The 18,846-nt window shown below is 39.9% G+C and overlaps 2 protein-coding genes across 2 annotated transcripts; both read left to right on the plus strand.

Moving 5' to 3' along the window:
* Positions 1-1,097: 1,097 nt before the first annotated feature.
* On the plus strand, positions 1,098-7,137 carry LOC114552364 (extracellular calcium-sensing receptor-like). The gene is made up of 8 exons (XM_028573080.1): positions 1,098-1,192; positions 1,316-1,664; positions 2,301-2,588; positions 4,689-5,240; positions 5,342-5,551; positions 5,920-6,061; positions 6,157-6,629; positions 6,718-7,137. The coding sequence occupies exons 1-8, from the start codon at positions 1,182-1,184 to the stop codon at positions 7,135-7,137; spliced, it is 2,445 nt and encodes an 814-aa protein (XP_028428881.1). The 5' UTR covers positions 1,098-1,181.
* Positions 7,138-13,979: 6,842 nt separating this feature from the next.
* LOC114552734 (extracellular calcium-sensing receptor-like) lies at positions 13,980-18,846 on the plus strand. The gene is made up of 8 exons (XM_028573746.1): positions 13,980-14,200; positions 14,387-14,735; positions 15,308-15,595; positions 16,362-16,913; positions 17,016-17,237; positions 17,647-17,770; positions 17,866-18,338; positions 18,427-18,846. Exons 1-8 carry the CDS (start codon positions 13,980-13,982, stop codon positions 18,844-18,846), a joined length of 2,649 nt encoding a protein of 882 aa, XP_028429547.1.

Consider the following 18,846-nt stretch of genomic DNA (forward strand, 5'->3'; position numbering starts at 1 on the left):
TCACAAGGTTTTCACACACTGTTGTTGGTATTTTGGCCCATTCCTCCATGAAGATCTCCTCTAGAGCAGTGACGTTTTGGGGCTGTCGCTGGGCAACACAGACTTTCAACTCCCTCCAAAGATTTTCTATCGGGTTGAGATCTGGAGAATGGCTAGGCCAATCCAGGACCTAGAAATTCTTCTTACGAAGCCACTCCTTTGTTGCCCTGTCGGTGTGTTTTGGGTCATTGTCATGCTGAAAGACCCAGCCACGTTTCATCTTCAATGCCCTTGCTGATGGAAGGTTTTCACTCAAAATCTCACAATACATGGCCCCATTCATTCTTTCCTTTACACGGATCCCTTTGCAGAAAAACAGCCCCAAAGCATGATGTTTCCACCTCCATGCTTCACAGTAGGTATGGTGTTCTTTAGATGCAACTCAGCATTCTTTCTCCTCCAAACATGACGAGTTGAGTTTTTACCAAAAAGTTCTATTTTGATTTCATCTGACCACATGACCATTTTCTAAACGTAGCCATACTGACAAATACAGAACGAGTTTTGTGGAGGTGAAAGTCTTAATTAACTTTTAGCATCAACTCATTTGGCAATGGCTTAAATATAACGGACGTTCATTAACATGAAAAAATTAAGCTTTAAATGCAGACTACTAAAAGAAATTCAACCAAAAACAGAAAAGTGAATCATATATCCATAGGAGAGCAATTCATTTTTTAACAACTGAAGAGTTAAATATGAAGATTTTTTTTTTTTTTAATTAGGCTACTGTATATTCACCCCACCCCAGGAACCAAAGGTGTAATGATGTCACAGCTACTGTATCTGGGCAGTCCCCTTCTGATGTATGTGTCCTAACTACAGTATAAATCCGCTGCATCCTTAAATATAATGTGTATGAAAGGGCAGCTTGAGTATTCAGGGGTTTAAATATTTAGCTGGAGCTTTCCTTTAAACCTGGACCAGCTATGGCAATGCCGGCTGCAAAGCTTCTTATGTTACTTTCTCTCTTTGGAGGCAAACCCACCTCAGCTGCTGCTCTGGATAACTGTTTTTTCATGGGAGAAGAGGAGAATAATAGTCTGTACGAAGATGGAGATGTAGTTATAGGGGGCTTATTCCCTTTACACTACAGCCCTGTGTCTTCTATTCCAACATACAAAACAAAATCAACAGCTAATATGTATAAGTAGTGAGTGAATATTTGACTGAATTTGATAGTAGTTGGCTTGTGTTGTATACAGTCAATTTATTATTTATGTGTGTGTGTATGTGTGTATTTTTTGTATGATGAACTGTTTTTCACTTTGTACAGTTTCAGCTCTCGTGCCTTGCGCTGGATGCAGACTATGACTTTTGCAATCAAAGAAATCAACCAGCGCAGTGACCTCCTCCCACAGCTCAAGCTGGGTTTCCACATCCGTGACAGCTGTGATGACATACCTGTGTCACTGAGAGCATCTTTGCTGTTGGTGAACGGCCAGCCAGAGATAGGCACCAGGGCCGAGAGAGTGAACACAAGCAAAGGTCAAGAAAGGAACATTATTTCTAATTTAGGCTGTTCTGCCGTACAAAGTACTGTGTCCCCAGTAATCATAGGAGATGCTGCTTCTGGCTTGTCTATGGCTCTGCTAAGAAGCCTGGGTTCTTTCCATATACCCCTGGTGAGACCGCCTTATAGTCTGTGAGCTTTTGTTGTGATAGTGTTAATAATATGTCTTTGCAATGCCTTTTGCAGTTTCTTTATGTTGATGAAGTAGGCCTACCATACAATTGCAAATCATTGATGTACTGTTAAAACTATAGTTCTTCAAAATGTTCACTTTACAGAGAAAAGGACACCAGCCCCATTTAATTTTTAAGATAATGCACTATTCAGATACTACATTTTTAAGATGTTTAATTTTGCCTAAGAATAATGAATTGTCTCGACCCAATACTTTATAATTCAGTTAATTTGAAAAATTCCAAATTTGGCAGAGCATGTTTTTTTTTTAGTGGAGAAGGATAAAATGTCTTGCTGTTGATCCGATATTCAAGTATACAGTGCTTCCTTTTTAAATGTAGTATTATGCTTATAGTGAAAAAAATGGCAAAATTGTATTTTAGACATTTATAGAACATGTCTATATTTTAAACTCATCTTCCATTTTTACAGTTGAGTGGTTAAGTTGCTTAGTGCAGAGAAGAGTGCTTGTAAAGACGGTGGTATTGTGTGGTGAAATGTGATCCTTGTTCAACAAGGCTTTTCAGTGAGCCAAAGTGTGCAGAAGGTTAATTGTTGTTTTCTATAATACCAGGTGAGCTATTTTGCATCCTGCAGCTGTCTGAGTAACCAAAGGGATTTCCCAACATTCATGCGCACCATGCCCAGTGACACCTTCCAGATCAGAGCCCTGGCCCAGCTGGTTAGATATTTTGGCTGGACCTGGGTGGGAATCATTGGCGTGGAATCTGATTATGCTCGCTTTGCCATCCAGCTCTTCCTGCAAGAGTCGGTACAGTACGATGTGTGTGCTGCATACACTCACTTCTACCCTGTTGTCCTGAGTCAGCAGGCTCTAGATGAGCTTCTGGATGTCATTCAGGTACATTTGGGTCAATATAACATTTTAATACATATATATATATATGTATATATGTATATATGTATATATGTATATATATATATATATATATATATATATATATGTATATATATATATATATATATATATATATATATATATATGTGTGTATATAAATGAAAGCTAGGATTTATTGCAGGTTTATGCTATTTTTCTGTATGTATTAAAATGTCAAAAGTTTTAGAACACACCAGTTTTTCCAGGTTTTTATTGAAATTCATGCAGTTCAATGTCTTATTGTACTCTGAAATGAAAGAATAGAACAAATAAATAATTGAAGTTAAAAAAGAAATCATTGAATCAATTTATAAACCAAAATGTATTCTAAATTTTTGACACATCAAAGTAGCCCCCTTTGGCAGATATAACAGCTGAACACACTCGTGGCATTCTTTCTACAATGAAAATCAAATGTTCTTCAGAAAGTTCTTCCCAACTCTGTTGCAGAAGTTCCCATGAATGCGTGGCATTTGTAGGTTTCACTTTTCTGTTCAGTTCATCCCAAACCAGCTCAATGGGGTTTAAGTCTGGTGACTGTGCTGGCCACTCCATGTTTTTAAGCTTACCATCTTGTTCTTTTTTCCTAAGGTAGTTCTGTTATAGCTTGGACATATGTTTGGGTCATTATCTTGCTGTAGGATGAACCCCTGACCAACTAGGCGCATACCAGAGCGTATTGCATGGTGCTGCAAAATGCTGTGGTAGCCGTTTTGGTTCAGGGTGCCTTTCACTCTGAACAAATCACCGACCGTGGATCCAGCAAAACAGCCCCAGACCATCACATTTCCTCCTCCATGTTTGACAGTTGATGTCACACACTGAGGAACCATCATTTCGCCTATTCAGATTTAAAATTTTGATTCATTCATTCATAACACCTTCTTCTAGTCTTCAGTAGTCCATTGTCAGTGTTTATTGGCCCAGGCAAGCCTCTTTTTCTTATTCTGACGTCTTAGCAATGGCTTTCTTGCTGCAACTCGACCTATAAAACCTGCAGCTGGAAGTCTACTCTTTACAGTTGAAACTGAGACTTGCTTATTACGACCACTATTAAGCTGTGCTTGAAGCTGTTGTCCTGTGAGCCGCCTATCACGCAAGCTGTTGCATCTCAGAAACTTGTCTTCTGATTCTGTTGTGGCTTTGGGTCTGCCAGACCTCTTCCTGTCAGAATTTCCCCCAGTTTCTAAGTGCCTTTTGATGGTGAAGAATACTGTACTCACTGACACCTTGACTTTCTTTGCAATTTCTCTGTAGGAAAGACCAACATTCTTAAGTGTTATGATGGTCTGTTGTTAATTGCCTTTTTCCCGCCATTTTTATGGCAACACACTACTTTCTGCAGTACAATACTGTTCAAATAGTGCTCACGAGGGTACGGTACCACAGTGTGTTCCAACAATACTTTTATACAAACGGAAGGGGTTGTAAGTAATCCAGACAAGTTGGAACACCTGTGGGAATTGGTAGCACCTACTTTCAAAGTTTGATCAACCTCCATTGCTGCAGAACAGCTTTACATTGTTAACCCATTTCTTGTTCCCTGAAAAAGGCCTTTTTGTATAATTCTGAAATGTACATTATTTTTCAGTTTTGGGTAACCTTACTTTTTCTTTTAACCTCAGGCAGTTCACCACTTACCTTTTGTACCATTTCAAGCTATTAATTGGACTTGAGCTGCTAAAATTTCAATAGAAAACTAGAAAAATGGGGGTGTTCTAAAATTTTTGACGAGTAGTGCATATGTGTGTGTGTGCATTTATATAACACTTTAAATTAAAGCATTGTTGGTAATTTGTTCTTTGTGTCAAATTAACATAATTAGAAATGTGACTCTCTTCATATTTAATGCACTCTGAACCCTGAAGCCTAACATATTTTTCATTTAGGCTCCCCAAGCTTAGTAATGCAATGCTACAAACTTTGTCCTGACTAATAATCAAAAAGTTAATTCACTCTTCTCTGACACAGTTTCTCAGCTTAATTTGAAACCTCTTTTAGCTGATATATTGAACTAAATTGCCATGTAACATGTTTCTGTTATTAAATATTTTAACTTTTTAGATGGCGTCCTCAAAGGTCATCATTAACTTCTGTAGTGAGTCAGAGATGAATGGCATTCTGAGAGAGATCCGACGTCAGAATATAACCGGCCTGCAGTGGATAGCAAGTGAGGCTTGGTCGACTGCCAAATCACTCTGGGAAGAGTTTGGAGATCTGCTGACAGGAACACTAGGATTTGCCATCCAGCGAGCTGATGTGATTCCAGGGCTGAAACAACACCTCACGAGTCTCAGACCGTCCAGTATTCATAAATCAGCTTTCTTGGCAGAATTTTGGGAAGAGATGTTTAACTGCCGACTGAACGGGTCAGTGAACAGCCACTCTCACGGGGGCGACAATTACCTCGACAGATTGCCATGTAAAGGGACTGAGGATTTAAATGATGTTTACTCTGCCTATTCTGATGTGACACAGCTAAGAGTGTCATATAACGTCTACAAGGCTGTGTATTTGGTGGCCCATGCTTTGCAAGATATGAGTAACTGCAGAGTCGGACAGGGGCCTTTACCTAATGGCACCTGTGCAGACCCAAAGAATGTTAAACCTTGGCAGGTGAGACTAATTGTTGCTAATTAAAAAATAAATAAAAAAAGGATAAATAAGAAGTCAGTGTTCCATAGTGTTTATATAACCTATTTCCCTTGCTCCCTCAGCTAATCCACTACATGAAGCGTGCTAATTTTTCTGCACTGGGGAAAAAAGTCAACTTTGATCAAAACGGTGACCCCATTGCTTATTATGATCTCATGAACTGGCAAAGGATGCCTGACGGCTCACTACATTTGGTAAAAGTAGGTTTCTATGACGCCTCCTTGCCTGCTGGACACAGCCTGGTCATAAATGACTCAGTGATTCAGTGGCCTGTTGGGAAGCAGGTGTGTTCTCTACAAACAGGCTTGAGACCATGTTCACCTCTTAGGCTCTTGTATATACTGTTGATCAACACATCAGCTAATTTTTTCTCATTATTGTGTAAAATAATTTATTGTTAAACAAACAGAAGAAAATGTAACCTTCATATATAAAACACAAACCCCACTAATAACCCAATATTGATTGTGATAACAACTTGCAGTTAAGTATAACTATGATGCTATTGTAACGGGATTTTGTGTACCTGAAGTGATCACACCTTTTAATGTGTATCTGAAATATTTTCTTCAGAAATGTTATTGCATAACAAAGCAGAGACATTGTCTAATTTAATTAAAATCAGTGTCTTTCTGAGTAGCTGAACTTTGCCTCTCAGGCTTCCCGGTCTGTATGCAGCGACAGTTGTCCTCCAGGTTCGCGCATCGCCAGGAGAAAGGGGGAACCCATCTGCTGTTTTGACTGTGTCCCCTGTGCTGAGGGAGAAGTTAGTAACACAACTGGTGTGTTGTGTTATGGCTTTAATCACTCTTTCTCTTGATCTGCTTGTATCTAATTGTGGCTTTTCTAAACTAAAGATTTCTCTTCCCATCTCCAGATTCTTTAGAGTGCTCACGTTGCTCAGAGAACACATGGCCCAATAAAGGCAGAGATCTCTGCATCCCAAAGACTATTGAGTTCCTGTCTTACCATGAGTTAATGGGTATTGTGCTGTGTGTTGTATCTGTCCTCGGAGCTTGTTTTTCCCTCTCAATCCTCGCTATATTCTTCACATACAAACACACACCACTGGTCCGGGCCAACAACATGGAATTGAGCTTCCTTTTGCTGGTGTTTCTTGCTGTCTGCTTCCTTGTTGGCCTGCTGTTCATTGGTGAGCCTTCAGACTGGCTTTGCCGTATCAGGTACCCAGCATTTGGAATCAGTTTTGCTCTATGCATTTCGTGCCTCCTGGCCAAGACAGTTGTGGTCCTAATGGCTTTCAGGTCCACACTGCCAGGAAGTAATGTCATGAAGTGGTTTGGACCCAACCAGCAGAGAGCAAGTGTGCTTTTAGGAACAGCTGTTCAGGTATAAACACTTTCCACAAATACACTCTATACAAATCTTTTCAACTGTGTCTATTTAAAATGAACATCCTGTTTTTCCCTCCACTCAGGTAATAATCTGTGCTATCTGGCTGTTTACCAGTCCACCTCATGCCAACGACAACAGAGATTACAGTGCTACTATCATCATTGAGTGTGTTACTGGTTCCGAGGTTGGCTTCTGGTGTGTTCTTGGATACGTTGGCATCTTGGCCTGCATATGTTTCCTAATGGCATTTTTGGCCCGGAAGCTGCCTGATAATTTTAATGAGGCCAAGTTTATCACCTTCAGCATGCTGATATTCTTCGCAGTGTGGATTACTTTTATTCCAGTTTATGTGAGCACAGCTGGGAAACATACAGTGGCTGTCCATATTTTTGCTATTTTAGCCTCAGCTTTTGGTCTCCTGTTTTGCATTTTTGCTCCAAAGTGCTATGTCATAATTCTAAAACCGGAAAAAAACAACAAGAAAAACATGATTCAAAGATGAAAATCACAGCATGTTGTTGAAGAATTTACATAAATAAGAAAGCAATTGCAATGAAATATATCTGTGCTGTCACATGAATTAATAAAGATTCATGCTGTAAATCCAATAAAGCAAACCTTTTTTGGAATACTGTTGCCTCAATGCTAGCTAACACATTGACACATGCACACTTAATGCATATTGTCATCATCAGTGATGTTTCTAGGGGTCATCAGGTGTTTTGGGTCTTTCAACAATCAGACAACCTTGCCCAGGTGACCCAGTCCGGATTGATCAAGCCATGGCAGATAGCACTAGTGCACCCATGGCTCTCCTTTCCTAATCCACAGCCACCTTGAGGCCATTTCAGCTGCCTCTCTGACAATTGTGCACCTCTCTTTGCAGTGGCATTTCGCCATCAGCTCGGCATACTACAGCCAATCCATCTTATTGACTGTTCAGCTTGAAAATGGTAGTGAGGAATGCAAACAAACAACTGTGAGCGCACACAAGGCTCCTTTCATTTTTCATCTCATCTGATCAATCAAATACACATAAGAGCTGTCAAAACTGGCCAAGAATGACGTTTGAATGGTCCTTCTAAAAAACACATGGGTTCCAAGGATTGGAATAGCTATTTTTGCACATTATGTCCATAAGATGGCAAAAGTACAATGAGATATACATAACTACTTGTATATTTATTTTAACAATAGCATGTCTTTTAAAAAATCTCTAAGGATTCCAAGATGGCGGACGAGTAGTAGACGCGTTTGACTCCCGTTCCCAAGCTCTTTCATATACTTTCATCTCTAAAAGTCTGTATTCCCTTCTCCACCTTTTGCAACAAGTTTATATAACTTATGAACATCGCATGACCTTCGCAGATATGGCTTCTAAGGCTTAAAGCAAAATAAAAAAAGACATTGCCCCAAAGGACGATGTAGCCGCATGCAACGTAAGCATGGCCACACTGACTAACTTGCTGGAGGGCCACAAAGCAGACCTTTCTGCTGAATTTAAGATGACCATCTCTGCCCTTGAGTCGGAAAAATTGACCTGGTGCAAGCGACTGAATGCTAACTAGTTGTATTGCCAGCTCCGGCTAACGCTAGCTGAATTAGAGCCTGGACTTTGGACTCCACTGCTGCGTAGTGGTCTCATGTTGTTGTTTTCCACACTCTTCTTTTTGGCCAATGTGGCAGCATGGTGGGTTATGCCTCTAAACTAGAGCTGGATGCAGATGTTTCATTGCAGTAGTTCTTTCTTTTTCTTTTTCTTTTTCTTTTTCTTTTTTCTTTTTTCTTTTTCTCTCTATAGCGGTTACTATCAATATTGATCAGTTGCCTAACTTTCCTAACCAACCTCTAAGTTCTATGATTGATAAATTCCTATCACAAAGCTCAATTCAACGGGGCCTCTCATTTCAAACATAAAGTCAAACTGTTTGGGTGCCCTAAGGACCACTTGGAGTCAGGATCTCGGTGTTACTTTAGCAGGTGAGCAATGGGAACAGATATTAGACCATGTATACTCATCTTCGCCTTATACAGTGCAAGATTCTACACAGAGCCCACCTTACAAACGCAAGAATAGCTAGAATATACCCCAATAGAACTGATAAGTGCAACAGGTGTAATAAATCGCCTCCCGACTACATGCACGTTTCTGCTCTGTCCCAGCAAGTATCAGCTTTCTGGTCTGCAGTATTTGGTACAATTAGCACAGTCCTAGACAAACCAGTACAGCTCGACCCCCTCTCTGCCCTCTTCGGAATCTCTCACACACTCATCACGTCCAAAACCGCAAATCAGGTGATTGAATTTACCACACTCCTCGCTAGGAGGCTCATTCTTCTTAAATGGACTCACTCCTCCCCTCCCACACATAACAAATGGATTGTTGAGGTTGGGGCTGTGCAATTAATTGAATTTCGATTTCAATTTTGATTTTGGCTCCCACGATCACCAAAATAGTATAATCGAGAAAAAACGATTATTTTGCCATGTTCTGTTTTGCAAGAACACTCTTATTTTGTGTCGCACATCCGCACGCGCACATCAGCCCCTCCCGAAGCCAGTCAGGGAGGCAAGTCGTGTGCACATCTTCCGCTGGAATTGAAAAACTCAGCGCGAGTAAAGATGGCAGCAGCGTTTGGTGAGCAAAAAAAGGCGAAACCAACTCAGTTGTCTGGGAACAGCTGCCCCCCCCCCGCTGTAGTATACTGTCTATAGACATTGTATTCCCCCGACACGCTGTATTCACTTACTGTTTAAAACTTTTTCCTGCTTAGTGGGGGTGCATAGGCATACTGCTAAAAAACAACATGAAAAAACATAGTAATGTTCCCTCAGCATTTAGTTTTGTTGTTAAACTGTATGTAAATGAGCAGGGACGTTAAATCACCTGTTTCACGTAACGTTACTCTAAGGTACTATCTATGTGCTGGATTTTTCCTAAGGTTAGCTAGCAAATAAGCCCACTGACGGTGATATCATTGTTGATATTTTGGCACAATGTTTAGTAATGACAGTAGTAGTGGTCATAGTAACATGTGATGTGAGATGCACATTGTGTTATGTCTGTGGAACTGTTCATTAGCTGTGTAACGTTATGTGTGATATCTGTAAAGCTGAACCGACTCACTTTCTGTGAGGACACTAACAGATTATACCCTGAACACTATCCATTATATCCAAATGTTAATGAGTACTCGTGTTAAATAATCGTGATTTCAAAAGTGACCAAAATAATCGTGATTATTATTTTTTCCATAATCGAGCAGCCCTAGCTTGAAAAGATCAGGTATTCTTTAAGAGGCTCCCTTAAGACTTTCCGCTAAACAATTAGCCCCCTAGCAAGCAAGCTAGCTTACTAGCCAGCCGCCCAACCTATTAATTAGTAAAATTAAACAACTTAATGTTTCATTCACACACTATTGTCACATCGTAGGAAAGCACATTGGTATCGCCACATGAGTGACAACTTTGTTTGGCAAATTTTCTGTAACCAGTGTAGGATGAAGGTATGTTGGGTGGGTGGAATTAGCAAGACGAGCCAGCAGCGGACTGTTTGGGCTCGGCGCCTCTGCTTCCACCGTAGCGAGAACGGATGACAGCCTGTGAGAGGGACAGGCTGGTTAGCCATCTCCCGGTGTCCACTGTCTTCCCGGCGGGAAGTGAAGCACAGGGACTGCAGGCTCTGTTCGGTTCTGCCGCTACAGATTTGTTCGTTGTGGGTTGTAGAAATATTTCTATAAGTCTAGATGTGTGATTCTTAGAATCAAAGTCTATACAATATAGTGTTGTTCATAGCTGTGAGACGTAAGTAGTCATGAGATGTGGAAAGCACATTCCTATCCCCTGTCAATGTATACATTCAGTTAGCCAGTTCAAACTTTGACTTCTATATGAGTAAAAGGAATGTGAGCGTGTAAGCTTCACTTCATTATAATATTGTGTGTGTGTGTGTTCTCATCCAACACCTTAGAATAAGTGGCACCAGACAGGCCTTATAAGGAATGGTTAGATCATTGGCCACACAGTAAAACAGAACTGTGTGTGTGTGTGTGTGTGTGTGTGTGTGTGTGTGTGTGTGTGTGTGTGTGTGTGTGTGTGTGTACTATATAATTTTGTGTACATGTACAGTACAGGCCAAAAGTTTGGACACACCTTCTCATTCAATGCGTTTTCTTTATTTTCATGACTATTTACATTGTAGATTCTCACTGAAGGCATCAAAACTACGAATGAACACATATGGAATTATGTACTTAACAAAAAAGTGTGAAATAACTGAAAACGTGTTTTTTAGATTTTAGATTCCTCACAGTAGCCACCCTTTGCTTTTTTGATAGCGGTGCAAACCCTTGGTGTTCTCTCAATGAGCTTCATGAGGTAGGCACCTGAAATGGTTTTCACTTCACAGGTGCTTTGCTGGTGACACTGTTGGGGATTTATTCAAAATTGAAGGCATACTGAACCAGCATGGCTACCACAGCATCCTACAGCAACAAGCCATCCCATCCGGTTTGCGTTTAGTTGGACCATCATTTATTTTTCAACAGGACAATGACCCCAAACACACCTCCAGGCTGTGTAAGGGCTATTTGACCAAGAAGGAGAGTGATGGAGTGCTGAGCCAGATGACCTGGCCTCCACAGTCACCGGACCTGAACTCAATTGAGCTGGTTTGGGGTGAGCTGGACCGCAGAGTGAAGGCAAAAGGGCCAACAAGTGCTAAGCATCTCTGGGAACTCCTTCAAGACTGTTGGAAAACCATTTCAGGTGACTACCTCTTGAAGCTCATCAAGACAATGCCAAGAGTGTGCAAAGCAGTAATCAAAGCAAAGGGTGGCTACTTTGAAGAAACTAAAATATAAGACACTTTTTTGTTTGTCATTCATAGTTTTGATGCCTTCAGTGAGAATCTACAATGTAAATAGTCATGAAAATAAAGAAACCGCATTGATGTGTGTCCAAACTTTTGGCCTGTACTGTACGTATCCAAGAATGTCAGGTTTTCTTTCCCTTTTAAGCATATATGACAGTCCTTCCAGAAAAATCCTTGATTATGCGGCACGTTTTCTTAAAAAATGCAATGGAATATGCGGGATTTTTATCCAGTTTTATGCGATGAAATTGCAGGAACTTGCAAAAATTGCGGGAACTTGCAAAAATTGCGGGAACTTGCAAAAATTGCGGGACTTGCAAAAACTGCAGTTTGATGAAAAAGTGATTCCCCATCACCCTGCTTTTTTTTTTAAACTTTATTTAAAAAAATAGTTTACAGATATTCAGTCATCACAATACATAAACAAATAAGATACAAAAACATATACAAATAATATATGAAAGTAAAAATAAAATAATAGTCTAAACAGAGGAAAACAAAAGATACAAAACAGACTTTCAAAACTTGTTAATAATATAGACAGCAGGAGCACTTAAAGAAATTTGAGTAGACATCAGATATTAAGATAGCTTTCTGATACCAACTTAAGAGAATCAAAGTACATGTCAAATTCAACCTCCAACACCCTGCTTTTCGATGAAGTACACGTCGCGTAATTACGTCACTTCATAACGTTCCCATGGCAACAGGGGAAAATGGCTGCTCTTGTGTGAACTAGACGCAACTAATTTGAGTTTTGGCGCATGCGTTGTATATTGTATGTGTGTGAGAGCGGGGAAAAAACTGCCCGGAGAGAGGAGAGGAACGCCTTCAAGGAAAGAGGTTAAGAGATGAGGATTTTGGGCCAGTTGTGGTTCATAATTTGACAGACTTTGAAATCTAGTGTAATTTTGTGAAACCACACGTGTGTTGTAACTTAAGCTGGACTGTAAAGTAAACTTGCTCAACTGAACTCTTCGTCTCACATTTTTTAGCACTTTCATCTCTTTGGATAGTGTACTAATTTCTAAACTGTGTCACCAGCTCCAACAAAATTAAAAAAATTAAAAGAGAACTGCACAACCACTATGCACATTGCTTCATCAGAAGATTAAAAGAGCACTGCATAGCAAAAGTGCAATAGTTTTGTTCTACCTTAGTGTAGTCAATTAACAAGCTACAAAGGCGTTTGCTTTTTAAAAATCGTATTGAGAATCTTCTGCAGCCCATTTGCACGTGCTTTATTTGGCTTTTAGCATTGTCAAACCACGTGTGACCACACAGCAGTGTTATGATTGAACACATCCAGCGTTGACAGTAATGGATTACAAAAAATGCACATGCTGATTTTGCTACATGGCCCTGTTGACCAGTTGACTTTGTTTAAAGAAATATTACAGTACAAATGAGTACCGCATTACAATATCACAATTATATACTTTATGACTTGAATACAGACGATGAAATAAACTAAAAAAAAAACAGACACGAAAATTATATATCAATAGAGAGCCGAAGTCACGCCCTTCTACTGCCAGCCAATGGGACCTATCTTTTGTTTAATAATTATTTTTTTATCCCGTTTGAATTGAGCCATGGATTACAAATATGATGACGTAATTTTTCAACCGGAGAAAGTCTCAGTTTATTGTTAAACTGTTGAAGTATAAGACTGTGAAAATATGTAATTAGAAAAACTACACACTTCAAAGTTGCATGGATGACGTCTCGCTGAAGCTACGATGTCTCTGTGTAGCGTACCAGGGATGTAACGTTACTCAAATGAGCAGCGGATCTTGCCTGTTCTTTTGCTTATCTGCTGAAAACACTTCACTGGATAAAACACATCAGGTAAGATAATGTTACATGTGTTGTAGAACAGAGCTAAGCTAGCTAGCTAGCGAGCAAGTTGGGCTTGAAGCTAGGTGACGTAAATTGTGTAAGACGAGAGATGAAGTTCACTGAGCGGTTTCACACAAAAGTAAGTGGTCATATGACAAACCTCCGGCTAACTGAGACTTTCTTTGGCTGAAACATTATCTTTTAAATTGACGAACATCATATTTGTAATCCATGGCTCAATTCAAACAGGATCAAAAAATAATTTGCCTCTCCCCATTCACTACCGTTCATATTTTTTCCGAATTAAGGTCCCATAAGGTCCACCGGAAGGGGCGTGACTTTGGCTCTCTATAGGAGACAATCCACTTTTTATAACAACTGAAGAATTAACTATGAAGATACATGTTTTTTCATTAGGCCACTGTATAGTCACCCCACCCCAGGAACAAAATGTGTGATGATGTCACAGCTACTGTATCTGGGCAATCCCCTCTGAATTAGGTGTCCTAACTACCTTATAAAAATCAGCTGCATCCTTTAATATCATAATGTGTATGTGGATGAAAGGGAAGCTTGAGTATTCAGGAGTTAAAATTTAGCTGGAGCTTTCCTTTTAACCTGGACCAGCTATGGCAATGCCGGCTGCAAAGCTTCTTATGTTACTTTTTCTCTTTGGGGGCAAACCTAGCTCAGCTACTGCTCTTGATAACTGTGTTTTCTTGGGAGAAGAGGAGAAAAATAGTCTGTACGAAAATGGAGATGTAGTTATAGGGGGCTTATTCCCTTTACACTACAGCCCTGTGTCTTCTATTCCAACATACAAAACAAAACCAACAGCTAATAGGCATAAGTAGTGAGTGAATATTTGACTGAATTTGATAGTAGTTTTTATTAGTTGGCTTGTTTTGTTCAAAATTATATTTTTATTTTATATAATTGGATTTATGTTTATTATTTATTTATGCATGTATATGTGTATTTTAATATACACATATATTTTGTGCTGTATGATGAACTGCTTTTCACTTTTGTACAGTTTCAGCTCTCGTGCCTTGCGCTGGATGCAGACTATGACTTTTGCAATCAAAGAAATCAACCAGCGCAGTGACCTCCTCCCACAGCTCAAGCTGGGTTTCCACATCCGTGACAGTTGTAATGACATTTCTGTGTCACAAAGAGCAGCTTTGCTGTTGGTCAACGGCCAGCCAGAGATAGGCACCAGAGCCGAGAGAGTGAACAGAAGCAAAGGTCAAGAAAGGAACGATATTTCTAATTTAGGTTGTGCTGCCGTACAAAGCACTGTGTCCCCAGTAATCATAGGAGATGCTGCTTCTGGCTTGTCTATGGCTCTGCTAAGAAGCCTGGGTTCTTTCCATATACCCTTGGTGAGACCGCCTAATAGTCTGTGAACTTTTGTTGTGATAGTGTTAATAATTTTTCTGTTTTTGCCATGCCTTTTATGTTTGTTTTATATTCATCAAGTACTATACCATTGCAAATCATTGATGTACTGGTTAAAACATGCTTCTCTAAAATGTTCACTTTGCAGCCCCATTTCATCTTCAGATCATGCATTTTTCAGATATTGTAACATGCTGAATTTACACTTTATCATTTAATTCAAGTGAAACATTCCAAATTTGGCAGAGCATGGTTTTCAGTGGAGAAGGATATATTGTCTTGCTGTTGATCAGATATTCAAGTATACATTGCTTCCTTTGTAATGCAGTAGTATGCTTATAGTGTAAACAATGACAAAATGTATAGAACATGTCTATTTTTTAAACTCATCTTCCATTTTTACAGTTGAGTGGTTAAGTTGCTTAATAGAGAGAAAACTACAATACTGAGTGCTGGTTGAGACGTTGGTATTGTGTGGTGAAATTTGATTCTTGTTCAACAGGATTTTCAGTGAGCCAGTGTGCAGAAGGTTAATTATTGTTTTCTATAATAACAGGTGAGCTATTTTGCGTCCTGCAGCTGTCTGAGTAACCAAAGGGATTTCCCAACATTCATGCGCACCATGCCCAGTGACACCTTCCAGATCAGAGCCCTGGCCCAGATGGTTAGATATTTTGGCTGGACCTGGGTGGGAGTCATTGGCATGGAATCTGATTATGCTCGCTTTGCCATCCAGCTCTTCCTGCAGGAGTCGGTGCAGTATGGTGTGTGTGCCGCCTACACACATGTCTACCCTATAGTCCTGAGTCAGCAGGCTCTAGATGATCTTCTGGATGTTATTCAGGTACCTATGGGTCAATACAAAGTTTCCATACATACAGACAAGTGGACAAAACATCTAAAAGACAAAATAGCATAAACACCTGCAACAAATACTAGCTTTCTAAAACTTAAGTTTTCTTTGTTAAGTCATCAGATTGATGTTAAGTCATTTGAGGCCCTAGTTTGTGGTGCTGTATTGTGATACTGTTTAGTCAAGAGCATAGGGTATAGTTGGGAGACTCAATTAAGTTTGGGTTTCTTTAACCAGACAAAAAAGATATACTCATGAACATTTATGTAACCCTTTCAGTTACATCTTTGTAGTTAAATTGCTCTTTGTGTCGATCCCATTACAATAATTAGAAATGTGATTGAATATTTACTGCCATAACCCTAAATCTCAAAGTTTGTTTCATTAAACCTCACCAAGCTTAGTGTTGCAATGCTACAAACTTTGTCCTGACAAAAAATCATAGTTAATTCAACTCTTTTCTGACACAGTTTCTCAACTTCTTTTGAACCTTTTCAAGCTGATACATTGAACTAAATTGCCATGTAACACGTTCCTATTATTTCATTTATTTATTTTTGCTCAAATTTATTTTGGCTGGTTCATTTACTGTCCGTATTATATCAATTCATTAGTAAAGTCATTTTAATTGATCTATATTATTGTAGGTGCTTAAATGTCAATCTTATTCATATAAATATGAAGAGATCCAATGCAGCATCGCTTAATGAACGTTATTGCATTAAATATTAACTATACACATGTTTTAACTGTTTAGATGGCTTCTCCAAAAGTCATCATTAACTTCTGTAGTGAGTCAGAGATGAATTACATTCTAAGAGGGATCCGACATCGGAATATAACCGGCCTGCAGTGGATAGCTAGTGAGGCTTGGTCGACTGCCAAATCACTCTGGGAAGAGTTTGGAGATCTGCTGACAGGAACACTAGGATTTGCCATCCGGCGAGCTGATGTGATTCCAGGGCTGAAACAACACCTCACGAGTCTCAGACCGTCCAGTATTCATGAATCAGCTTTCTTGGCAGAATTTTGGGAAGAGATGTTTAACTGCCGACTGAACGGGTCAGTGAACAGCCACTCTCACGGGGGCGACAATTACCTCGACAGATTGCCATGTAAAGGGACTGAGGATTTAAATGATGTTTACTCTGCCTATTCTGATATGACACAGCTAAGAGTGTCATATAATGTCTACAAGGCTGTGTATTTGGTGGCCCATGCTTTGCAAGATATGAGTAACTGCATAGTCGGACAGGGGCCTTTACCTAATGGCACCTGTGCAGACCCAAAGAATGTTAAACCATGGCAGGTGAGACTAATTGTAGCTAAGTAAAAAAATAATAAAGGATGAGAACGAAGTTAAGTGCACCAATGTTTGTGTTTATATAACCTATTTCCCTTCCTCCCTCAGCTAATCCACTACATGAAGCGTGCACATTTTTCTTCACTGGGGGAGAAAGTCACCTTTGATCAAAACGGTGACCCCATTGCTTATTATGATCTCATGAACTGGCAAAGGATGCCTGATGGCTCATTACATTTAGTAAAAGTAGGTTTCTATGATGACGCCTCATCCCCAGGACGTGCACTGGTCATAAATGACTCAGTGATTCAGTGGCCTGTTGGGAAGCAGGTGTGTTCTCTACAAACAGGCTTGAGACCATGTTCACCTCTTAGGCTATTGTATGAACTGTTGATCAACACATCAGCTAATTTGTTCTCATTATTGTGCAAAATAATTTATTGTTAAACAAACAGAAGAAAATGTAACCTTCAAATATAACCTATTTATGCTGACATCAATTGTATGTAAATGTTCCAAACATAAACCCCACTAATAACCCAATATTGATTATGATAACAACTTGCAGTGAAGTATAACTATGATGTTATTGTAATGTGAATGTCTAGCTAAAGTGATCACCCCTTTTAATGTGTATCTGAAATATTGTCTGCAGAGTCCAGTATTGCATAACAAAGCAGAGACACTGTCACATTATTAAAATCAGTGTCTTTCTGAGTGGATGAACTTTGCCTCTCAGGCTTCCCGGTCTGTATGCAGCGACAGTTGTCCTCCAGGTTCCCGCATCGCCAGGAGAAAGGGGGAACCCATCTGCTGTTTTGACTGTGTCCCCTGTGCTGAGGGAGAAGTTAGTAATACGACTGGTGTGTTGTGTTATGGCTTTAATCACTCTTTCTCTTGATCTGCTTGTATCTAATTATGGCTTTTCTAAACTAAAGATTTCTCTTCCCATCTCCAGATTCTTTAGAGTGCTCACGTTGCTCAGAGAACACATGGCCAAATAAAGGCAGAGATCTCTGCATCCCAAAGACTATTGAGTTCCTGTCTTACCATGAGTTAATGGGTATTGTGCTGTGTGTTGTATCTGTCCTTGGAGCTTGTTTTTCCCTTTCCATCCTTGCCATTTTCTTCACATACAAAGACACGCCACTGGTTCGGGCCAACAACATGGAATTGAGCTTCCTTCTCTTGGTGTTTCTTGCTGTCTGCTTCCTTGTTGGCCTGCTGTTCATTGGTGAGCCTTCAGACTGGCTTTGCCGTATCAGGTACCCAGCATTTGGGATCAGTTTTGCCCTATGCATTTCATGCCTCCTGGCCAAGACAGTTGTGGTCCTAATGGCTTTCAGGTCCACACTGCCAGGAAGTAAGGTCATGAAGTGGTTTGGACCCAACCAGCAGAGAGCAAGTGTGCTTTTAGGAACAGTTGTTCAGGTAAAAACACTTTCAACAAGTCAACTCTATACATATCTTTTCAAATGTGTTGATTTAAAATGAACATCCTGTTTTTCCCTCCGCTCAGGTAATAATCTGTGCTATCTGGCTGTTTACCAGTCCACCTCATGCCAACAACAACACAGATTACAGTGTTACCATCATCATTGAGTGTGTTACTGGTTCAGAGGTTGGCTTCTGGTGCGTTCTTGGATACATCGGCATCTTGGCCTGCATGTGTTTCCTAATGGCATTTTTGGCTCGGAAGCTGCCTGATAATTTCAATGAAGCAAAGTTCATCACCTTCAGCATGCTGATATTCTTTGCAGTGTGGATTACTTTTATTCCAGTTTATGTGAGCACAGCTGGGAAATATACAGTGGCTGTCCATATTTTTGCTATTTTAGCCTCAGCTTTTGGTCTCCTGTTTTGCATTTTTGCTCCAAAGTGCTATGTCATAATTATGAAACCAGAGAAAAATAGCAAGAAAAACTTGATTCAAAGATGA

The sequence above is a fragment of the Perca flavescens genome, chromosome 3, assembly GCF_004354835.1.
Source record: "Perca flavescens isolate YP-PL-M2 chromosome 3, PFLA_1.0, whole genome shotgun sequence".
Classification (NCBI taxonomy): Eukaryota; Metazoa; Chordata; class Actinopteri; order Perciformes; family Percidae; genus Perca; species Perca flavescens.